Source organism: Balaenoptera borealis, assembly GCF_965194805.1.
Source record: "Balaenoptera borealis genome assembly, chromosome: 10".
Taxonomy (NCBI): Eukaryota; Metazoa; Chordata; class Mammalia; order Artiodactyla; family Balaenopteridae; genus Balaenoptera; species Balaenoptera borealis.
Window position 1 is genome coordinate 6,075,923 of NC_138874.1, and position 21,519 is coordinate 6,097,441.

Consider the following 21,519-nt stretch of genomic DNA (forward strand, 5'->3'; position numbering starts at 1 on the left):
GGCCATTATTCAGCCTACCACAGCTGGGTTTTCATCCTTGACTCACTTCATATACATGTTTATATATTTATATATATACATTAATTTCTCATTCTACTTGGGTAGACAGAAATGTATGTGTCATGGAAGAATATATATTTTGTTTTATATGCTTCTTAGAATTATGTCAGTTATCTCATTTGATATGTAAGTTACTGTACCTCCTTTTTAAAAATTTTAATATTGTACTTAAGATTGGTCCAAATTGGTTAATACTTTATTCTTTTTAATGTTATATTTTATTATGAGACCATACCACATTTTAGTTTTCCATTTCTTTACTGAAAGACGCTTGTCATTTCCATTTTTCATTGTCATGTATAATACAGGCATACCTTGTTTTATTGTGCTTTGCTTTACTGCACTTCACAGATACTGTATTTTTTTTTTTTTTTTTACAAATTGAAGGTTTGTGGTAACTCTGCATCGAGTCTTTTGGCACATTGTTCCAAAAGCATTTGCTCACTTCATGTCTGTTGTCATATTTTGGTAATTTTCACAATATTTCAAACTTTTTCATTATTATTATACTTGTTATAGTGATCTGTGATCAGTGATCTTTGATGTTACTATTGTAATTGTTTTGGGGCACCACAAACCACACCCATATAAGACAGTGAACTTAAATGTTGTATGTGTTCTGACGGCTCCACCAACCAGCTGTTCCCCAGTCTCTTTCCCTCTCCTTGGGCCTCTGTATTCCCTGAGACACAGAAGTATTGAAATTAGGCAAACTAATAACTCTACAATGGCCTTTAAGTGTTCAAGTGAAAGGAAGAATCGCACATCTCTCACTTTAAATCAAAAGCTAGATTAAACTTAGTGAGGAAAGCATGCCGAAAGCCTAGATAGACCAAAAGCTAGGCCTCTTGCACCAAACTGTTAGTCAAGTTGTGAATGCAAAGGAAAAGTTCTTGAAGGAAATTAAAAGTGCTACTCCACTAAACACACAAATGATAAGAAGGTGAAACAGCCTTATTGCTGATATGGAGAAAGTTTTAGTGGTCTGGATAGAAGATGAAAGCAGCTACAACATTCCCTTAACCAAAGCCTAATCCAGAGCAAGGAACTAATTCTCTTTTCTTCAATTCCATGTAAGGCTGAGAGAGGTGAGAAAAGCTGCAGAAGAAACATCTGAAGCTAGCAGAGGCTAGTTCATGAGGTTTAAGGAAAGAAGACGTCTCCATAACATCAAAGTGCAAGGTGAAGCAGCAAGTGCTGATGTAGAAACTATAGCAAGTTGTCCAGAAGATCTAGCTAAGATAATTAGTGAAGGTGGCTACACTAAACAACACATTTTCAATGTAGACAAAACAGCCTTAAATTGGAAGAAGATGCCATCTAGGACTTGCATGGCTAGAGAGGAGAAGTCAGTGCCTGGCTTCAAAGGACAGGCTGATTCTCTTGTTAGGGGCTAATGCAGCTGTTGACTTTAAGTTGAAGCCAGTGCTCATTTACCATTTGGAAAGTCCTAGGACCCTTAAGAATTATGCTAAATCTACTCTGCCTGTGCTCTATAAATGGAACAACAGAGCCTGGATGACAGCACATCAGTTTATAACATGGTTTGATGAATATTCTAAGCCTACTATTGAGACTTACTGCTCAGAAAAAAAGATTCCTTTCAAAATACTAATGTTCGTTGACAGTGTACCTGGTCACCCAAGAGCTCTGATGGAGATGTACGATGAGATTAATATTGTTTTCATGCCTGCTAACACAGCATCTGCAGCCCATGGGTCAAGGAGTGATTTTGATGTTCAAGTCTTGTTATTTAAAAAATACATTTCACAACGCTATAGCTGTCATAGACAGTGATTTCTTGGATGGATCTGGCAAAGTAAATTAAAAACCTTCTGGAAAGGATTCACCATTCTAGAAGCCATTAGGAATGTTTGTGATTCATCGGAAGAGGTCTACATATCAATATTAACAGGCATTTGGAAGAAGTTGATTTCAGCCCTCATGGATGACTTTGAAGAGTTTGAGACTTCAGTGGAGGAAGTAGTTGCAGGTATGGTAGAAATAGCAAGAGAACTAGAACTAGAAGTGGAGCCTGAAGATATTACTGAATTACTCCAATCTCTTGATAAAACTTCAATGGTTGAGGAGTTGCTTCTTCTAGATGAGCAAAGAAAGTGGTTTCTTGAGATAGAATCTACTCTTGGTGAAGATTGTATGAGACTGTTCAGTTATGGGAAGAAAATACTCAGGTGCCTACCTACATTTTTTTAATCTAAAAAAATAAGAATGAAATTTTATATATAGATTGACAATATAAGTTTACAGTTTATAAATAAATAGAAAGGTTTCCCAGAAGGAAGAGTAAGCAGATATTTTGGACACCCCTATTCTACAGGAGTTATATCCAAAATTATTCAATAACTCACTCCCTGAATAACTCCGTAGCTCTTTATCTTATCATAGTCCCAAATGGTACTCTCTTATGTGCTAATTGTTTTTCCTTTAACTACGTTTTTTAGAGGTATCCATGGTTATGCTGTTGCCCCAGGTTCATGTATGTTACTCTAATGTTGTTTAACCACTCAGAATTTTACCTCCTCAGTGAAACCCACCCTAATAGCAGGAATAGAACTTCTGTCCCCTTTGTAACTGCAATCAACTTTGCTCATCTTTTCACAATAGTAACATCTTATTGTAGTTATATGCTTGTATGTTTGTCTGTTTTTCAGATTATATGCTTCTTGATAACAGTAACATTGCTTTGTCTTCAGATTCCCCCAAAGTAGGATAGTTTTTATGGCATGCAGGCATCAATAACTTATACCAGTAGTAGGGAATATCTGTTATGATTTCTCCCTATCCAACCAAGTACAGTGCAGAAGTAGACATCCCAAAACATATTTTGATTGACTCTGAATAGTGAACAGTATAACCATTCTCATGTAGCTTCTCCATGTCTTCCAATTCTGATTACTTAAATTTGAACACAAATGTCCTATTTCAGGAATCCTTATCATTTGAGGATGTGACTTTGGGCTTCACCCAGGAGGAGTGGCAGCAGCTGGACCCTGATCAAAGGACACTGTACAGGGACGTGATGCTGGAGAACTATAGTCACCTAGTCTCAGTGGGTAAGGATTGTTTTCCATGTAGATTCCTAGTATGCATGTCCTTTCTTGGTTGCTGACATCTGTGGAAATTTTTTGAGTTTGAAGATATTTAGGCTTGAGATCCAGGGTGACAAGAAGGACTGTTGAAACACCATAAAGAATTTTTTTTCCCCAATAATAGATTGAAATTGGTCCCTGAAGCTTCATTTTCTGTTTTCTTCAGGAGCCCTAAAGCCCATGAGCCTAGCGCAATCCCCATGTCATTTCCCATTCACAGGGTATTGCATCCCTAAACCAGAATTGATCTTCAGGTTGGAACAAGGAGAGCAACCATGGGTATTAGAGGAAGAGTCCCCAAGCCAGAGCTACCCAGGTGAGTTAGGGTGTATTAAACAGAAGGACACCTGGTGATAGGTACGAATTCTTTTTAATCTTAAGTGTTGCTCATGTGTTCATTTTTTCTTTTAACATCTTTATTGGAGTATAATTGCTTTACAGTGTTGTGTTAGTTTCTGCTATGTGACAAAGTGAATCAGCTATATGCATACATATATCCCCATATTCCCTCCCTCTTGCATCTCTCTCCCACCTTCCTTATCCCACCCCTCTAGGTGGTTGCAAAGCACTGAGCTGATCTCCCTGTGCCATGCAACTGCTTCCCACTAGCTATCTATTTTACATTTGGTAGTGTATATATGTCAGTGCTACTCTCTTACTTCGTCCCAGGTTACCTTTCACCCTCCCTGGGTCCTCAAGTCCATTCTCTATGGCTGTGTCTTTATTCCTGTCCTGCCCCTAGGTTCATCAGAACCTTTTTTTTTTCTTTTAGATTCCATATATACGTGTTAGTACATGGTATTTATTTTTCTCTTTCTGACTTACTTCACTCTGTATGACAGACTGTAGGTCCATCCACCTCACTACAAATAACTCAGTTTTGTTTCTTTTTTATGGCTGAGTAATACTCCATTGTATATATGTACCACATCTTCTTTTACATTCGTCTGTTGATGGGCATTTAGGTTGCTTCCATGTCCTGGCTATTGTAAATAGTGCTGCAGTGAATATTGTGGTACAAGACTCTTTTTGAATTATGGTTTTCTCATGGTATATGCCCAGTAGTGGGATTGCTGGGTCATATGGTAGTTCTGTTTTTAATTTTTTAAGGAGCCTCCATACTGTTCTCCATAGTGGCTGTACCAATTTACATTCCCACCAACAACGCAAGAGTGTTCCCTTTTCTCCACACCCTCTCCAGCATTTATAGTTTGTAGATTTTTTGATGATGGCCATTCTGACCGGTGTGAGGTGATACCTCACTGTAGTTTTGATTTGCATTTCTCTAATGATTAGTGATGTTGAGCATCTTTTCATGTGTTTCTTGGCAATCTGTATATCTTCTTTGGAGAAATGTCTATTTAGGTCTTCTGCCCATTTTTGGATTGAGTTGTTTTTTTTTGATATTGAGCTGCATGAGCTGCTTGTATATTTTGGAGATTAATCCTTTGTCAGTTGCTTCGTTTGCAAATATTTTCTCCCATTCTGAGGGTTGTCTTTTCATCTTGTTTATGGTTTCCTTTTCTGTGCAAAAGCTTTTAAGTTTCATTAGGTCCCATTTGTTTATTTTTGTTTTTATTTCCATTTCTCTAGGAGGTGGGTCAAAAAGGATCTTGCTGTGATTTATGTCATAGAGTGTGCTGCCTATGTTTTCCTCTAAGAGTTATATAGTATCTGGCCTTACATTTAGGTCTTTAATCAATTTTGAGTGTATTTTTGTGTGTAGTGTTAGGAAGTGTTCTAATTTCATTCTTTTACCTGTAGCTGTCCATTTTTCCCAGCACCACTTACTGAAGAGGCTGTCTTTTCTCCGTTGTATATTCTGGCCTTTTATCAAAGATAAGGTGACCATATGTGCATGGGTTTATCTCTGGGCTTTCTATCCTGTTCCATTGATCTATATTTCTGTTTTTGTGCCAGTACCATACTGACTTGATTACTGTAGCTTTGTAGTGTAGTCTGAAGTCCAGGAGCCTGATTCCTCCAGCTCCATTTTTCTTCTCAAGATTGTTTTGGCTACTCGGGGTCTTTTGTGTTTCCATACACATTGTGAAATTTTTTGTTCTAGTTCTGTGAAAAATGCCACTGGTAGTCTGATAGGGATTGCATTGAATCTGTAGATTGCTTTGGGTCGTATAGTCATTTTCACAATGTTGATTCTTCCAATCCAAGAACAAAGTATATCTCTCCATCTGTTTGTATCATCTTTAATTTCTTTCATCAGTATCTTACAGTTTCCTGCATACAGGTCTTTTGTCTCCTTAGGTAGGTTTATTCCTAGGTATTTTATTCTTTTTATTGCAATGGTAAATGGGAGTATTTCCTTAATTTCTCTTTCAGATTTTTCATCATTACTGTATAGGAATGCAAGAGATTTCTTTGCATTAATTTTGTATCCTGCTACTTTACCAAATTCATTGATTAGCTCTAGTAATTTTCTGGTAGCATCTTTAGGGTTCTTTATGTATATAGTATCATGTCATCTGCAAACAGTGACAGCTTTACTTCTTCTTTTCCGATTTGGATTCCTTTTATTTCTTTTTCTTCTTTGATTGCTGTGGCTATAACTTCTAAAACTATGTTGAATAATAGTGGTGAGAGTCGGCAACCTTGTCTTGTTCCTGATCTTAGTGGAAATTATTTCAGTTTTTCACCATTGAGAACGATGTTGGCTGTGGGTTTGTCATATATGGCCTTTATTATGTTGAGGTAGGTTCCCTCTGTGCCTACTTTCTGAAGGGTTTTTATCATAAATGGGTGTTGAATTTTGTCAAAAGCTTTTTCTGCGTCTATTGAGATGATCATATGGTTTTTATCCTTCAATTTGTTAATATGGTGTATCACATTGATTGATTTGCGTATATTGAAAAATCCTTGCATTCCTGGGATAAACCCCACTTGATCATGGTGTATGATCCTTTGAATGTGCTGTTGGATTCTGTTTGCTAGTATTTTGTTGAGGATTTTTGCATCTTTGTTCATCAGAGATATTGGCCTATAGTTTTCTTGTTTTGTGACATCTTTGTCTGGTTTTGGTATCAGGGTGATGGTGGCCTCGTAGAATGAGTTTGGGAGTATTCCTCCCTCTGCTATATTTTGGAAGAGTTTGAGAAGGATAGGTATTAGCTCTTCTCTAAATGTTTGATAGAATTTGCCTGTGAAGCCATCTGGTCCTGGGCTTTTGTTTGTTGGAAGATATTTTTAAGAAGTTTCAATTTCAGTGCTTGTGATTGGTTTATATTTTCTTTTTCTTCCTGGTTCAGTCTCAGAAGGTTGTGCTTTTCTAAGAATTTGTCCATTTCTTCCAGGTTGTCCATTTTATTAGCATATAGTTGCTTGTACTAATCTCTCATGATCCTTTGTATTTCTGCAGTGTCAATTGTTACTTCTCCTTTTTCATTTCAAATTCTGTTGATTTGAGTCTCCTCCCTTTTTTTCTTGATGAGTCTGGCTAATGGTTTATCAATTTTGTTTATCTTCTCAAAGAACCACTTTTAGTTTTATTGATCTTTGCTATCATTTCCTTCATTTCTTTTTCATTTATTTGTGGTCTGATCTGTATGATTACTTTCCTTCCGCTAACTTTGGTTTTTGTTTCTTCTTTCTCTAATTGCTTTAGGTGTAAGGTTAGGTTGTTTATTTGAGATTTTTCTTTCTTCTTGGGGTAGGATTGTATTGCTATAAACTTACCTCATAGAACTGCTTTTGCTGTATCCCATAGGTTTTGGGTCGTCGTGTTTTCATTGTCATTTGTTTTTAGGTATTTTTTTATTTCCTCTTTGATTTCTTCAGTGATCTCTTGGTTATTTAGTAGCATATTGTTTAGCCTCCATGTGTTTGTATTTTTTAATTAATTAATTAATCTATTTATTTATTTTTGGCTGCATTGGGTCTTCATTGCTGCGCGGGCTTTCTCTTGTTGCGGTGAGAGGGGGCTACTCTTCATTGCAGTTCACGGGCTTTTCATTGCGGTGGCTTCTCTTGCTGCAGAGCACAGGCTCTAGGTGCGTGGGCTTCAGTAGTTGTGGCTTGCAGGCTGTAGAGCGCCAGCTCAGTAGTTGTGGTGCACAGGCTTAGGTGTTCCATGGCATGTGGGATTTTCCCGGACCAGGGCTCGAAACCGTGTCCCCTGCATTGGCAGGCAGATTCTTAAGCACTGCACCACCAGGGAACCCCATCTGTTTGTATTTTTTACAGTTTTTTTCCTGTAATTGATATTTAGTCTCATAGCATTGTAGTCGGAAAAGATACTTGATACGATTTCAATTTTCTTAAAGACTTGATTTGTGACCCAAGATATGGTCTATCCTGGAGAATATTCCCTGAGCACTTGAGAAGAAAGTGTATTCTGTTGTTTTTGGATGGAATGTCCTATAAGTATCAATTAAGTCCATCTTTTAATGTGTCATTTAAGGCTTGTGTTTCCTTATTTATTTTCATTTTAGATGATCTGTCCATTGGGGAAAGTGGGGTGTTAAAGTCCCCTAGTATTATTGTGTTACTGTCCATTTCCCCTTTTATGGCTGTTCACATTTGCCTGATGTACTGAGGTGCTCCTATGTTGGGTGCATAAATATTTATAATTGTTATATCTTCTTCTTGGATTGATCCCTTGATCATTATGTAGTGTCCTTGTCTCTTGTAATAGTCTTTATTTTAAAGTCTATTTTGTCTGATACGAGAATTGCTACTCCAGCTTTCTTTTGATTTCCATTTGCATGGAATGTCTTTTTCCATCCCCTCACTTTCAGTCTGTATGTGTCCGTAGGTCTGAAATGGGTCTCTTGTAGACAGCATATATACTGGTCTTGTTTTTGTAGCCATTCAGCCAGTCTGTGTCTTTTGGTTGGAGCATTTACTCCATTTATATTTAAGGTAATTATTGATATGCATGTTCCTATTACCATTTTCATAATTGTTTTGGGTTTGTTACTGTAGATCTTTTCGTTCTCTTGTGTTTCCTGCCTGGAGAAGTTTCTTTAGCATTTGTTGTAAAGGTGGTTTGGTGGTGCTGAATTCTCTTAACTTATGCTCATCTGTAAAGGTTTTAATTTCTCCATCAAATCTGAATGAGATCCTTGCTGGGTAGAGTAATCTTGGTTGTTGGTTTTTCCCTTTCATCACTTTATATATGTTCTGCCACTCCCTTCTGTCTTGTAGAGTTTCTGCTGAAAAATCAGCTGTTAACCTTATGGAGATTCCCTTGTATGTTATTTGTTGCTTTTCACTTGCTGCTTTAATATTTTTTCTTTGTATTTAATTTTTGATAGTTTGATTAATGTGTGTCTCGGCATGTTTCTCTTTGGGTTTATCCTGTATGGTACTCTCTGTGCTTCCTGGACTTGATGGACTATTTCCTTTCCCATGTTAAGGAAGTTTTCGACTATAATCTCTTCAAATATTTTCTCAGACCCTTTCTTTTTCTCTTCTTCTTCTGGGACCCGTAAAATTCGAATGTTGGTGCTTTTAGTGTTGTCCCAGAGGTCTCTGAGACTGTCCTCAATTCTTTTCATTCTTTTTTCTTTATTCTGCTCCCTGGCAGTTATTTCCACCATTTTATCTTCCAGCTCACTTATCCATTATTTTGCCTCAGGTGTTCTGTTATTGATTCCTTCTAGAGTATTTTTAACTTCAGTAATTTTGTTGTTCATTACTGTTTGTTTGCTCTTTAGTTCTTCTAGATCCTTGTGAAATGTTTCTTGTATTTTCTCCATTCTGTTTCTGGGATTCTGGATCATCTTTATTATCATTACTCTGAATTCTTTTTTAGGTAGGTTGCCTATTTCATCTTCATTTATTTGGTCTTGTAGGTTTTTACCTTGCTCCTTCGTCTGTAACACATTTTTTTGTTGTTTCATTTTTCTTTTTTTTTTTTGATGGGTGGTGCTGTATTCCTGTCTTACTGGTTGTTTGGCCTGAGACGCCCAGCAATGGAATTTGCAGGCAGTTGGATAGAGCTGGGTCTTGGTGCTGAGATGAGGACCTCCGGGAGGCCTCACTCTGATTGATATTCCCTGGGGTCTGAGGTTCGCTGTTAGTCAAGTAGTTTGGACTCGGAGCTCCCACCACAGGAGCTCAGGCCCGACCTCTGGACTGGGAACCAAGATCCCACAAGCTTTGTGGTGCGGCTAAAAGAAAAAAGGGAGAAAGAAAAAAAGGAGCAGTATAATATCAAAGAATAAAAACCAAAATAAAATTGGAAAGGTAAAACATATATTAGGAAAAATAAAACTGTAATTGAAACATCTGCAACAAGGTAAAATAAAACCACAAGAGAAAAAAGAAAAAAAAAGGGCAGGCGGGGAGCAAGCCAAAAGGAGAGATCACTAACAAAGTATAAAAAAATAAAATTAGAGAAATAAAAGGTTTATTAGGAAAAATAAAAATATAAAAGAATCAACAACAATGAATCAACAAGGTAAAACAGAACTCCAATCTAAAAGAGGAAAAAAGAAAAGAAAAAAAAAAGCCTTGGCTCTGGGGGCAGAGTTTAGGCAGGGGTTGTAACTTAGGCAGGGGTGGGATTTTGGGTGGGGCAGGACGGAGGCGGGTGGGGGAGTGACGTTTGAGCATGGGGTGGGGTCTAGGCGGGGCGACGTTCAAGTGTGGGGCAGGGCATAGGTGGGGTGACATTTGAGTTTGGGGCGGGGCCTCTGCTTAGGACCTGTGCAGAAGGGGAGAGGCAGCACGTGGAAAGGAGGGCCTCCGGAGTGTAGAGTTCCGGAGTTTGGAGGCAGGGCCATGAGTGAGGGTGTGTGGGTGGGGTTTAGGCCCAGCCTGTTGGAGGGGGTCTCCAAGTGCAGAGGTGGGGCCCCGGGTGGGGGTGCAGGAGCGGGGCTTGGGCTCTGCATGGCAGGAAGGAGGCTCCGAGAGCAGAGGATTAGGCCCTGGAGCCCAACAGGCTCCCCCGTGCCTAAGTGGACAGGGAAAGCGCTGGCCCCATTCCCCTCTGTTCCTTCGTGCCCCTCCCCCACCATCTCCCTCAGGCTCTCCCCCTTAGCCACTGGACCCCTAAGTGTGGGTGGGTCCCGCTGGGTGTAGGAACTCCTTCCCTCCCCCAGCCACCCTTTGGGGGTGCAGGTCCCAGAGGTGCAGACTTTACTTTTGCTCCCCCTTCCCCCGCCCCCCACTCCCTCAGTACCTGGGCAGCTGGAGGAGGCCTGGGTGGGCAGAGGGTGAGGCCCGGGATCTCAGCAGGTTCTTGGGGGTCCAAGTGGGCAGGGGAAACCTGGCCACGCTCTCTTTTGATCCTCTGCCCTCCCAGTGGTTCCCCAAATTCCCCCTTCTGGCGTGGGATCCCTTCCCCTCCCCCAGCCGCCCCTCAGGAGCTCCAGTCCCCTGCTGCCTCCACTTCTCCTCCCCCTGTACTCCCCCCAAGCCCCATGCCCTACCCAGTCGCTGGGGGTTACTCCCGTCCCCTTAGGTGTCTGCTGTCCCCCACTGGTGCCTGGTAGGTGCCCTAGTTGTGAGGAGACACGAATTCTACATCGTCCTAGTATGCCATCTTGACTCCCCTGCTCCGCCCCCGTTTTTTCATTCAACAGATATTGAGTACCTACGTTCATTACTCTGGTTTTAGGTGTTGGAAATATATCAGTGCACTAAATTTTGCCCCTGACCTCATGGAGCTTGCATTCTGATAGGGAGAGAAGGATAAGAAACAAACAATTACACATATATACACTTGAAATATGCCAGTAAATAGCTAGGAAATTAGGGAAGGTTAAGAATGATGGAGTGTTTTATTTTAGAAAGGAGGTCAAGAAGGCCTTTCTAATATTATCAACTTGAATAAAATGAGGATGAGAATCATGGGGAGTCTTGGAGGCAGAGGTGACATCAAATGTCAGTCCACCAAGGCAGGGATGTACTTGGTGTTTTTGAGGACACATAAATATGACTGTGGATTGGGGGAAATGAGTGAGCGAAGAGTAGAAAGAGTTGGCATTGTAGAGGTAATGGGAGCTGAAATTATGTGGCGCCATTTGCACCACGATAAGGACTTTGATTTTATTCTGAGTGAGATGAGAAGCCATTGGTATAATTTAACCCAGTAAGCAACATATGCTTATGGGTTTTTTAAAATTGATTTCTCTGGCTGCTGAGCAAAGAAAATACTATTCAGGGCAGAGGGCTGAAAGCAGGAACATCAGTCAGAATAGTATTTTAATCTCTGTAAATGTGATGGTAGCTTACCCTTGGTTGGAAGTAGTGAGGAAGAAAAAAAGTGATTGACTTCTGGATTTATTTCGAAGGTGGGACCTATAAGATTTGCTGTTGAATTGGGCAAGGAATGTGAGAGAAAGAGACGAGTCAAGAAAGACTCCAGGGATTTCATCCAGAAAAATTGGATGAATGGGCACCAATTGCCAAGATTGGGAAAATTGGAGAGAAACAACTTGGGAGGAGTTATTAGGAGTTTAAATTGCACATAACCAAATTTCAGGTGATTATAAAATATCCAAGTTTACTTGTGAATAAACATATGGGTATATAAGCAGAGGTTGATTAGGGGAGAGTCCAGGTTGGAGATATTTATTTGGAAATTATCAGCCATGGCAATATTTAAAGTTTTAAAATGCAGTATTTAAAGCTAAGGGATTACATAACATCTCTCCTTAGGAGAAGGAATGCACAGATTTGAGAGGTCTGAAGGCTGTACCCTGGGACACTACCTTTCAGAAGCCATGAGAATGAGAAGACTCAGCAGAAAAAAGAGAAGCAGCAGTTTGGAGATTAGGGGGAAACAGAGAATGTGGGAATGTGGTATCCTGTAGCCAAGAGAAAACAGTGTTTAAAGGACAGAGTGAACGTCTTCAAAGAAGGATGTGTGAAGTCAGCATTGTCTCTATCCCTGCCTGCGAATCATCCAGAAACATTAAAGTAAATGAGCAATATAAACTCCATTTAATAACACTAGAGAACATCTAAAGTCCCAAATCAGTACAAATTTAGAAGCTGCAAAATCACTGAAAAAATCAAGCAGGAGTGTATGTATCAGCAGATGGATAAAAAACAAAAGCATTTCTGACGCTAAAAGGAATTGGCAAAATACTTAGCAGGGACAAAGGAAACGCTCTCAGGTGTGAAACCTAAATGTTTAGATTAACCACAGTGTTGGGCACAGGATAGCTGGAGCCTTTTTGGATACAATTTGGTTCTGCAAATCAGACATAGTAGGGCTAAGTGTGGAAACAGACACATAAGCCATGTTTTTCAGTAGCACTATTGTTTCTCTGACAAGTAAGAAAAGAGAGACTTTCCATCTGTGGGAAAAAAACCCCTCACAGACACCTGTATGTGGGGAAATAAACATACATGTTATCTTAGTGGGTGATCCTAGAACACAGAATTTAAAGCAAAAACTTACTTGATAACAGTTAGTTAGGATGTGCAGACCTTAACAGTTACAAATCTGAGCAACACAGAAAGACTGTATCTCTTGATAAGGGGAGGCTAAAAACATGGAAAGGAATATAGTAATACAGTGAATTCTGTTAAAACAGGACATGTGCATTCCTAAAAAATCATTGTTTTATGCAAAATAGTATGTTAAAAATCACATGGCAGTGGGAAAATGGGGTTGGAGTATAACACTTAAAAGCTCTGTCAGTGACACATTGAGAGAGCAGTATTGAAGTCTCTAGCTATAATTTTGCATTTGTTTATTTCTCCTTTTCAGTTCTATTGGTTTTTGGTTTATGAATTTTGAAGAATTAATAGATGCATACATATTAGGATCTTTATGTCCTCTTGATGGATTGATCCCTTTATGATTATGTAATGTCTCTCTATCCCTGAGAGAACGCTCTGTTTTACTTTGTTTACTTTGATATTATTATAGCTACTCCAGCTTTCTTTTAGTTAATGTTTCCATGGTATACCTTTTCCCATTCTTTTATATTTAAAGTGGATTTCTTACAGATAGCATATGTTTGGGTCTTTTTTTATCTAATGCGAAAACCTCTACTTTTTAATTGGAATATTTTGACCACTTAAATTTAACATAATTTTTGTATGTTTGGATTCAAATTTATTTCGTGATTGTTTCCTATTTGTCTCACCTGTTCTTTTCTCCCCCTTTTTTCCTTTTTAAAATCTCTTTTGGGGAATTCCTTGGCAGTCCAGTGGTTAGGATTCTGCACTTTCACTGCTGAGGGTCCAGGTTTGATCCCTGGTCGGGGAGCTAAGATTCCATGAGCCGCCTGGTGCAGCAAAAAAAAAAATCTCTTTTGGATTGAGTTTTTTGTTTATCTCTACTATTTGCTTATTAGTACTACCTCTGTCTTAATGTATCTTTTAAGTGGTTGCCCTGTGGTACACAGTATACATCTTCAGTTTATCACAGTCTAAGTATACTATGTTACATGTGGTCTTACAGTCTTATAACAATATATTCCTGTCACCTTCTCCCACTTTATGTGATGTGGTAGCCATACATTTTTACTTAGAAACCCCACAATGTATAATTAATATTTTTGCTTGAGATAGTCATCTTTGAAAGTGATTAAAAAGTCTTTTATTTACCTTTTTTAAAACCATGTTCAGCACTCTATTTCTTTGTTTGTCTTACTCTCTCCAGTACTTCCTTTAGTACTACTTGTAACACAGGTCTGTTGGCATTTAGTTTTTTTTAATAAATTTCTTTATTTTATTTATTTTATTTTTGGCTGTGTTGGGTCTTCGTTGCTGCGCACAGGCTTTCTCTAGTTGCGGCAAGTGGGGGCTACTCTTCACTGCGGTGCACAGGCTTCTCACTGCGGTGGCTTCTCTTGTTGCGGAGCATGGGCTCTAGGGACGCGGGCTTCAGCAGTTGTGACACGCGGGCTCAGTAGTTGTGGCTCATGGGCTCTGGAGTGCAGGCTCAGTAGTTGTGGTGCACGGGCTTAGTTGCTCCGTGGCATGTGGGACCCGTGTTCGAACCTGTGTCCCCTGCATTGGCAGGCAGATTCTTAACCACTACGCCACCAGGGAAGCCCTGTTGGCAGTTAATTTTCTCAGCTTTTATTTGTCTAAAAAGGCCTTTATTTAATCTTCATTTGTGAAGTATAGAATTTCTCTGAGTGCAGATTTCTGGATTGACATTTTTTTTTTCTGTCCTTACTTTACAGAGCTGATCCACTGTCTTCTGGCTTACACTCTTACTTCCTCCTTTGTTCTTCTGTATTTAATGTTCTGTTTTTTCTAGCTGCCTCCAAGATTTTTTTTATCTTTGGTTTTCAGCTGTTTGGCTCTGATGTTTCTAGGTTTAGCTTTGTTTTGTTTTGTCTGTATTTTTCTTTTTTGTTGTTTTCTCAGCTTCTCATATACATGGTTGATGTCTTTCATCTTCTCTACCTTTTTTTCTGCGACTCCAGTTACTTATATGTGGCTGTGTTTGATATTATTCCGTGGTTCTTGGATCTTTCACGTCAGGAGAATTTTCTCAGTATTTGTGCTCCATTTTCAGCTTTTAGCTGTCCTCCCAAAGCTGTATTACAGAGGTTTATCTTTCTGCTCTTGCTCTTCCTCCAGCAGTGGGCTGCTACTGCTTGTTACTTCATGCTACGCTTCTGGTGGGGGCAAGGGTGTTCTTTGTTGTTCTGATCCAGCTTCAGTTTTAGGTGTGAGCCTGGGCCTCAGCAGTGGGGTTTCCTCAGCATATCTCCCTTTTCTTCAGTGGTAAGAGACTTCTACTTTTGTATCAGTTATGGATTTTGGGCCCAAGATGGGTTCTCTGCTCCTTCTCTGGGGATAGAGTATTTATCTTCTACTCCTGTCCCCCTATACTCCCATACTAGGGGATCCAGATTGTTGGCTAAATTCATCTCAGATTGGTAGCTTGCTTTAAGCAGAAGAAAATGAGTTCTCTCTTAAGAACAAGCACCCTCAATACAGGACATTAGGATTCTCACTTACTAAATATGAGCTTAAAAAAAAAGCTTAAAGAAATATATTGTTCGTGAGATTAAGCAGAAATAACAAAATATATTTTCCAACACCTGTTAATTAAGATAATGGCTTTTTTAGATAGTTAAGTGTAAAGCATCCATTCAAAGAAATAAAAGATGAAATAAAATCAGTAAGGAAGAAAGAATGTCTAAATGGCTAGGCAGATTGTAGAATAACCCATTAGAATTTTTAGAACTAAAAATAAGTTGTTGAAATTCTAAAAAATGGATTAAGTACCAGATTAGATGCAGCTGAAGAGACTTTACTAGAAAATACCACTAAATAAATGACACAGTCCAGGTATAGGGTGACAGGAGAAGGAAAATAGGTCAATACATTCAAAGATGTATAGGACAGGATAGGACAGGGATGAGAAGACAGATATAACATGAATCATTGGATCACAAGAAGCAGAAAGAAGAATGGAGAAGCAATATTTGTAGGAATAATAGCTTAGAATTTTCCAGAAATCATTCAGTAAGACCACATATGTGGACACAAAATGCACACCAAGCAGGATAAATAAAAAGTAATATATATTTAAGTACTATTGGTATAACTGGAGAACACTGGATCTTAATAGCAGCCAGAGAGAAAAATCAGGTTACCTCCTAAGGAAAGAGACATTGACAGAGACATCTAAATTGAAGCAAAAAATATTTGTCAATCTAGAATAATGAACTCAGGAAGCTATTTTTTAAAGGATGAGAGTTGTCAAAGAGAAATAAAGCCAGATACTAGTTAAAGGCAATATAGATTTTATTCAGTAACTATTGCAATAGAGGAATAAAGTTTCAGTAAAACTGAGCTCAACTCCAAATACAGCAAAGGCAGCTGGGGATTTGTAGCCAACAAGCAGAGTGAAGAGTTAAGTGAATAGAAAATTACTAAGAGGAGACCTCAAGGGTAGGGAGATTCTTGCTAAACTGGCGCAACAGAATTCTTGCTAAATGCAGGCCAAGGGTTTATAAATCATGGTTGGGGCATGAGGAACTTATGGGTGAGGAGATACCAAAGGTGGGTGAGGAGATTGTCACTAGACTGACAAGGATTCTTGCTAAGACTGCTCAGCAGAGACAGACATGAAAGGCCAAGGTCAAGACCTAGTCAAGAATAAGTCTCAGAGGAGCTTAACTAAAATTTACTCAAGGAGAGAGTCTTTGTCAGAGTGTATGATTAAATTTGGATTGGTCCTGAAATAAATTATAGGAACAATGTCTTTTATTGTATAATTTTGTTAGTAAAATTAAAATAGAAATACTACAGGAAGAGAGAAAATGAAACCCAGAGGAGTGCTTGAGATGAGAGGAGTGGTAAGTCATAAGAAATTAGGAAACTTATAGCTAAATCTAAACAACATGTGGATAGAATCATTATGATATCTAATTTGTAAGGCTAAAAAAGACACTATGATAAACTAAAAAATAGTTGCATAATTGAGTTGGGAGGTGATCAAATGGCATTTGATTCTTATTCAGAAAAAGAGGTTCAGGTTATAGAATCACTTTAGATTTTAAGTTAAATATTAATGACAAAATTTAATGGACAGCCACCTAAAGTGGAGAAACAGGTATGTATAACCTCCGAAGTTGTAAAGAGAGAAAAATGGAAAAGATTAAAAAAAAAAATCAGTCTAAAACAAAGGAAGAAAGGTACAATAAAAGTAGTAGTAAAACTGTGACAAATATAAAGTAGCAAGTAAAATGGAGACAACGTGACATATTTTAATAATCACCATAATTGTATATAAAAGGACTAAATTTAGCAGTCAAGTTGTCAAATTGGATCTTCAAATAATAAAATAACCTATATCTAAGACATCAGGTTTTAGTAACTTTGTATCTTCAGCATCTTTTGTTCACTCAGCATTCTGTGTTTTATATGTCTGCAGAATATCTCTAACAGGATACTCCAATTCCTCTAATGTGGCAAGAGCTACTATTAAAATCATCATTCACAAATCACAATCTTCCCTACTTATCTTCATTTATTAGGTTCTGTGAACCTACTCTTTTTTTTTTTTTTTTTTTTTGGCTGTGTTGGGTCTTCGTTTCTGTGTGAGGGCTTCCTCTAGCTGCGGCAAGCGGGGGCCACTCTTCATCGTGGTGTGCGGGCCTCTCACTGTCGTGGCCTCTCTCTTGTTGTGGAGCGCAGGCTCTAGACGCGCAGGCTCAGCAGTTGTGGCTCACGGGCCTAGTTGCTTCGCGGCATGTGGGATCCTTCCAGACCAGGGCTCGAACCCGTGTCCCCTGCACTAGCAGGCAGATTCCCAACCACTGCACCACCAGGGAAGCACAAACCTTCTACTCTTAACACTGACATAACAGCATTTAATTTATCTCTCTATCATCCTTTCTTACTGATATTAGATCACTATTGTTTTTTTTTTAATATTTATTTGGGTGCATCAGGTCTTAGTTGCAGCACACAGGATTGAGGCACGCAGGATTGCAACATGTGGGGTCTTTCGTTGTGGCGCACGGGCTCTTTGTTGTCATGTGTGGGATCTTTGTTGCGGCTTGGGCTTCTCTAGTTATGGTGCATGGGCTCCAGAGCACGTGGGCTCACTAGTTGCAGCAAGCGGGCTTAGTTGCCCTGTGGTATGTGGGATCTTAGTTCCCCGACCAGGGATTGAACCTGCATCCCATGCACTGGAAGGTGAATTCCTAACCACTGGACCACCAGGGAAGTCCCTAGATCACTATTATTGTTATACTTTTGTAAAAGTGTTTAAAAAATATTTTTATTTTCTCGTTTTCCACTGACACCACCCAAAACATTAACCATATTGTTTTAGTTTGTTCTAGTTTCTAAATGAAATTATACTTTTCCCCCCAAAGCATCTAATTTATCATGTTGGTAACCTGAGTTACATTTTTCCCAATGTGTAATATATGAAATTTAGGTTTTTCTCTTTTAATGATGTTTTTTAAAAATATTTATTTATTTATTTATTTAGGCTGTGCCGGCTCTTAGTTGAGACATGCGGGATCTTTTTTTTTTTAGTTGTGGCATGCGGGCTCATAATTGCAGCATGTGGACTTCTTAGTTGCATCATGCAGGCTCTTAGTTGCGGCATGCAGACTCTTAGTGGCGGCATGCATGCAGGATCTAGTTCCCTGACCAGGAATCAAACCTGGGCCCCTTGCATTGGGAGCGTGGAGTCTTACTCACTGGACCACCAGGGAAGTCCCTTTATAATGCTGGCACAAAACTGAGGGTGCTAAACTCCCATTTAATCCTTCCTGAATATCACCCATATATATGCTTTCCTTCCCTACAGCTCTATGTTTGATTTCTATGTACTCAGTGATTCTCATGAATTAATATGTGAAAAGTACATGGAACAGAGCCTGGTTCATGGAGATGGTTTGTTATTTTTCTTGTTGTTATTATCATTATTAATATTTTTAAGCATTTTTCTTTTTTTTTGTTTTTTTACTCTTATTTTTATATTATTTCTTGATTTTGTTGAACATCTGAGCCAAAGGAGAAAAATAATATATTTCCATAAATAATTTTTTGAGCAAAAAAGAGCACTCTGTGTAAAATTATATTTTCACAAAACAAGTAATATTTATAAGATGAAAAATACCCAAACTCATATTTAGAATTTAGAAATTATCCCCTCTACATATTAATGACTAAATTAGTCATAGTTCAGTATTTGTACAGCAGATTCATGTAATGCTTCATTTACCATGATAAAAATTATTAATATTCAGAGGGAGCTATACATTTTGCCATTTTGTTTGATTTTATGCATTTCAAAATATAGCACAAAAAAAATTTGTTTTAAAATTTTTATATCCTTTGTAAGTCCAGAACAAAAAAAAAAGAAAAGAAAAATCTCTACCCTTTCCTCTAAAAAGCCTTCATATATCCCCTCAAAAAAAAAAAACTCTACCTGTTCCCACTCTCATAATCCTTAATTTCTCTTTTATGTGTTTATTACATTCCGCAATATAGTATAGCTGTATTTGTGCATCCACTTTCCACATTTCCTCTACTATGTACTAAGGTCCTGAGGTCAGGATTAAGGTTTATTCATTGACGTGCCCCTCCCAAAGAATTTGGTCTAATAGCTGGTATAAACTCAGTACTAGCATATTTGTTTTTAAATAATTAAGCCCTTTTTGGTTAGTGATCCAAAATGGGATGTTATTCCACTATATAGAATGCTATATTTATTAATTAGTTTTTTTTTTATACTCAGTGCTTGCCTTAAGGTGACCATCCACTGATTTTTATTTAAATACTTGTGGTTTTCTATTTCCTTTGTCTTTGTGCTTCAGATCCTGGCTTTACCATTCATGAAACAGAATAGAAACTATATCCATTAAAAATCAGTTTAGAATTTATTGATATAAAAGAGAAAGCTTGAAAGTCTCTGTATTTATGTGCTTTTTAACAGTGCTTTGAAATGAATCATTTGTTTTAAATATTGATGATACCCATTAATGAGATATTTGTACATTATTTTCATAATAAAAATTATAGATTTAATAAGCAGTTATTTTTAAGAGATATTTCCAACAAATCTTGGTGTTTCCCATTAGCTTATATGTGTATACATGTTGCAACATGTATTCACTTTAGTTTATTTTTATTTTTTATTTTTATCCTTTGAAGTAAAAATATTTTGATAAATTTTAAAATTTAAGCTCAAGGTTCCCCAGCTTTTATGAAATGTTTCTTGCTTGTTTTGATACACATTATCTGCTGTAGATTCTAATTCTTGATAGTGTATGGATATTGAATGAGGCTGTTTTCTTATGTATATTATGCTTTCTCCAAAGAGAGCATATCTTATTTTGTTATATAACTTATAGTGGATATTGGATCATTACTTAATTGTTACTCTTGATGAGTGAGAGGGCCTTTATATTGATTCATTCAGAAGACACTACAAGGAATTAACTTCTCAATGCACATATTGAGTTATAAACCTTTAGATTCTTGTTCAAAAATCACAGGTTTGAATAAAATTTGAGATTTGTGTTTTGAAAAGCACACTGCTTGTTAAGGACCATTAATTCCATATCCACTCAAGGTATTCAAAGGAAATCAGAGGTAAACACTTGTAAGACCATGGGTTATAGTTGGGAAGAGAAGGAAAAAAAAAAAGACAACTGAGTATTTTAAATTTCAGCAGTTAATAGAGGATGTTTATGTTACAAAGGAGTATTGTCCAGTGTTGTGATAGAATGAGATGTACAGAATGTAATGAATTTTAAATTTCAGTATAAATAGAACTTGAAATTGTAGAGATGTTTGTAAAGACATATTTGGAAGCAGATCTGAGACAGTGTCATTTCCCTGATGTTTAATGTTTAAGTTCTAAGCAAAGCCAAAATGGGAATGTAAACCAGCTTAGTGACAGTCTTGGTTGAACTTGAACAATTTCTGGCAAATTAATAGTCTGTCATTTCTAGAAAGAATACATTTATTATGGCCTTGTGGAGTGATAGTGTGGGTACCCAATATGAATATAGTTGGAAAAAGTATTTTTTTCCCCCCCAGTGGTAACTACAGTCTATTTTGTCTAATGATGCTTGGAGACAGTGGGCTCTGGACAGGTTTTTGAACAGGGTCATCATTGTTATATTGCAAATACTGAACAGGAAGATAACAAGATGAAGTCTAGCTGCGAATTCTTAGGATAAATAAATGTAAGTATCAGTGAATATTTTAGGTCAGGTCCTCCATGGTTTTAAATATAAATAAAACCCAGAAATGTAGAGATCTGGATTTAAAAGCAAAAAAATACATTAACATATTAAATTTGTCACAGAAAATTTAAGATGAGGAAAAGTTAGCATTTGATGGTTGGATAGGTTAACTTTTGCAGAAACTCTTAGAGAATAACCTGAATATACTAAAACTAAAAACAAATGGATCTGGCCCTCTGGCAGTCTTTCTTGTCTCTTTGATTTTACATTTCCTGGTAGACATTTGTATTCTTTGTAAGTCACATAAGTAGAGAATGAATAAGAAAGTAGGCTACAGGTCTCCTTAAGCAGGAACAAATTGGTGCTTTTCCATAAATTTAATTTGGTATTAACAGTATAATAAATTAGCAATATATAAGAGAAAATAAAAATAATTTTAAAAAGAGGAGAATTGAACTAGAAACATGTAAACCATAGAGATTTAGCTGCAGTATTTTAAGTATAAGGAAATCATGTAAAGTCTAATCTGTATCCTTCAAAAGATCAAATCAGTCCTCTGATATTTCTCCAGGGTACTCTTACCTATTAATCCTTGCCTCTCTGGTTCTCTGCATTTCCCACACCTGGATCAGTCATTTTTTTTTCAAAGTCTGTCTTCCTTTATTCACTGTGATTTGTATTTATTTTTACCCTCTATGTTAAGTCTTGAAGTACATATTTATAAATTGTCAAATGTAGATGGGTGC

The 21,519-nt window shown here is 37.7% G+C and overlaps 1 protein-coding gene across 9 annotated transcripts in view; it reads left to right on the forward strand.

Moving 5' to 3' along the window:
• The window catches only part of LOC309635851 (uncharacterized protein), a 62,334-nt gene that overhangs the window by 32,585 nt on the left and 8,230 nt on the right, over positions 1-21,519 (forward strand). For 7 of the 9 annotated variants that reach the window (XM_082407612.1, XM_082407619.1, XM_082407616.1 and 4 more), the window contains 2 exons: positions 3,008-3,134; positions 3,391-3,486. In XM_082407612.1, coding sequence (XP_082263738.1) covers positions 3,008-3,134; positions 3,391-3,486 — 223 coding nt within the window. The remainder of the gene's footprint in view (positions 1-3,007; positions 3,135-3,390; positions 3,487-21,519) is intronic. The other 2 variants (XM_082407613.1, XM_082407620.1) reach the window with 1 other exon arrangement.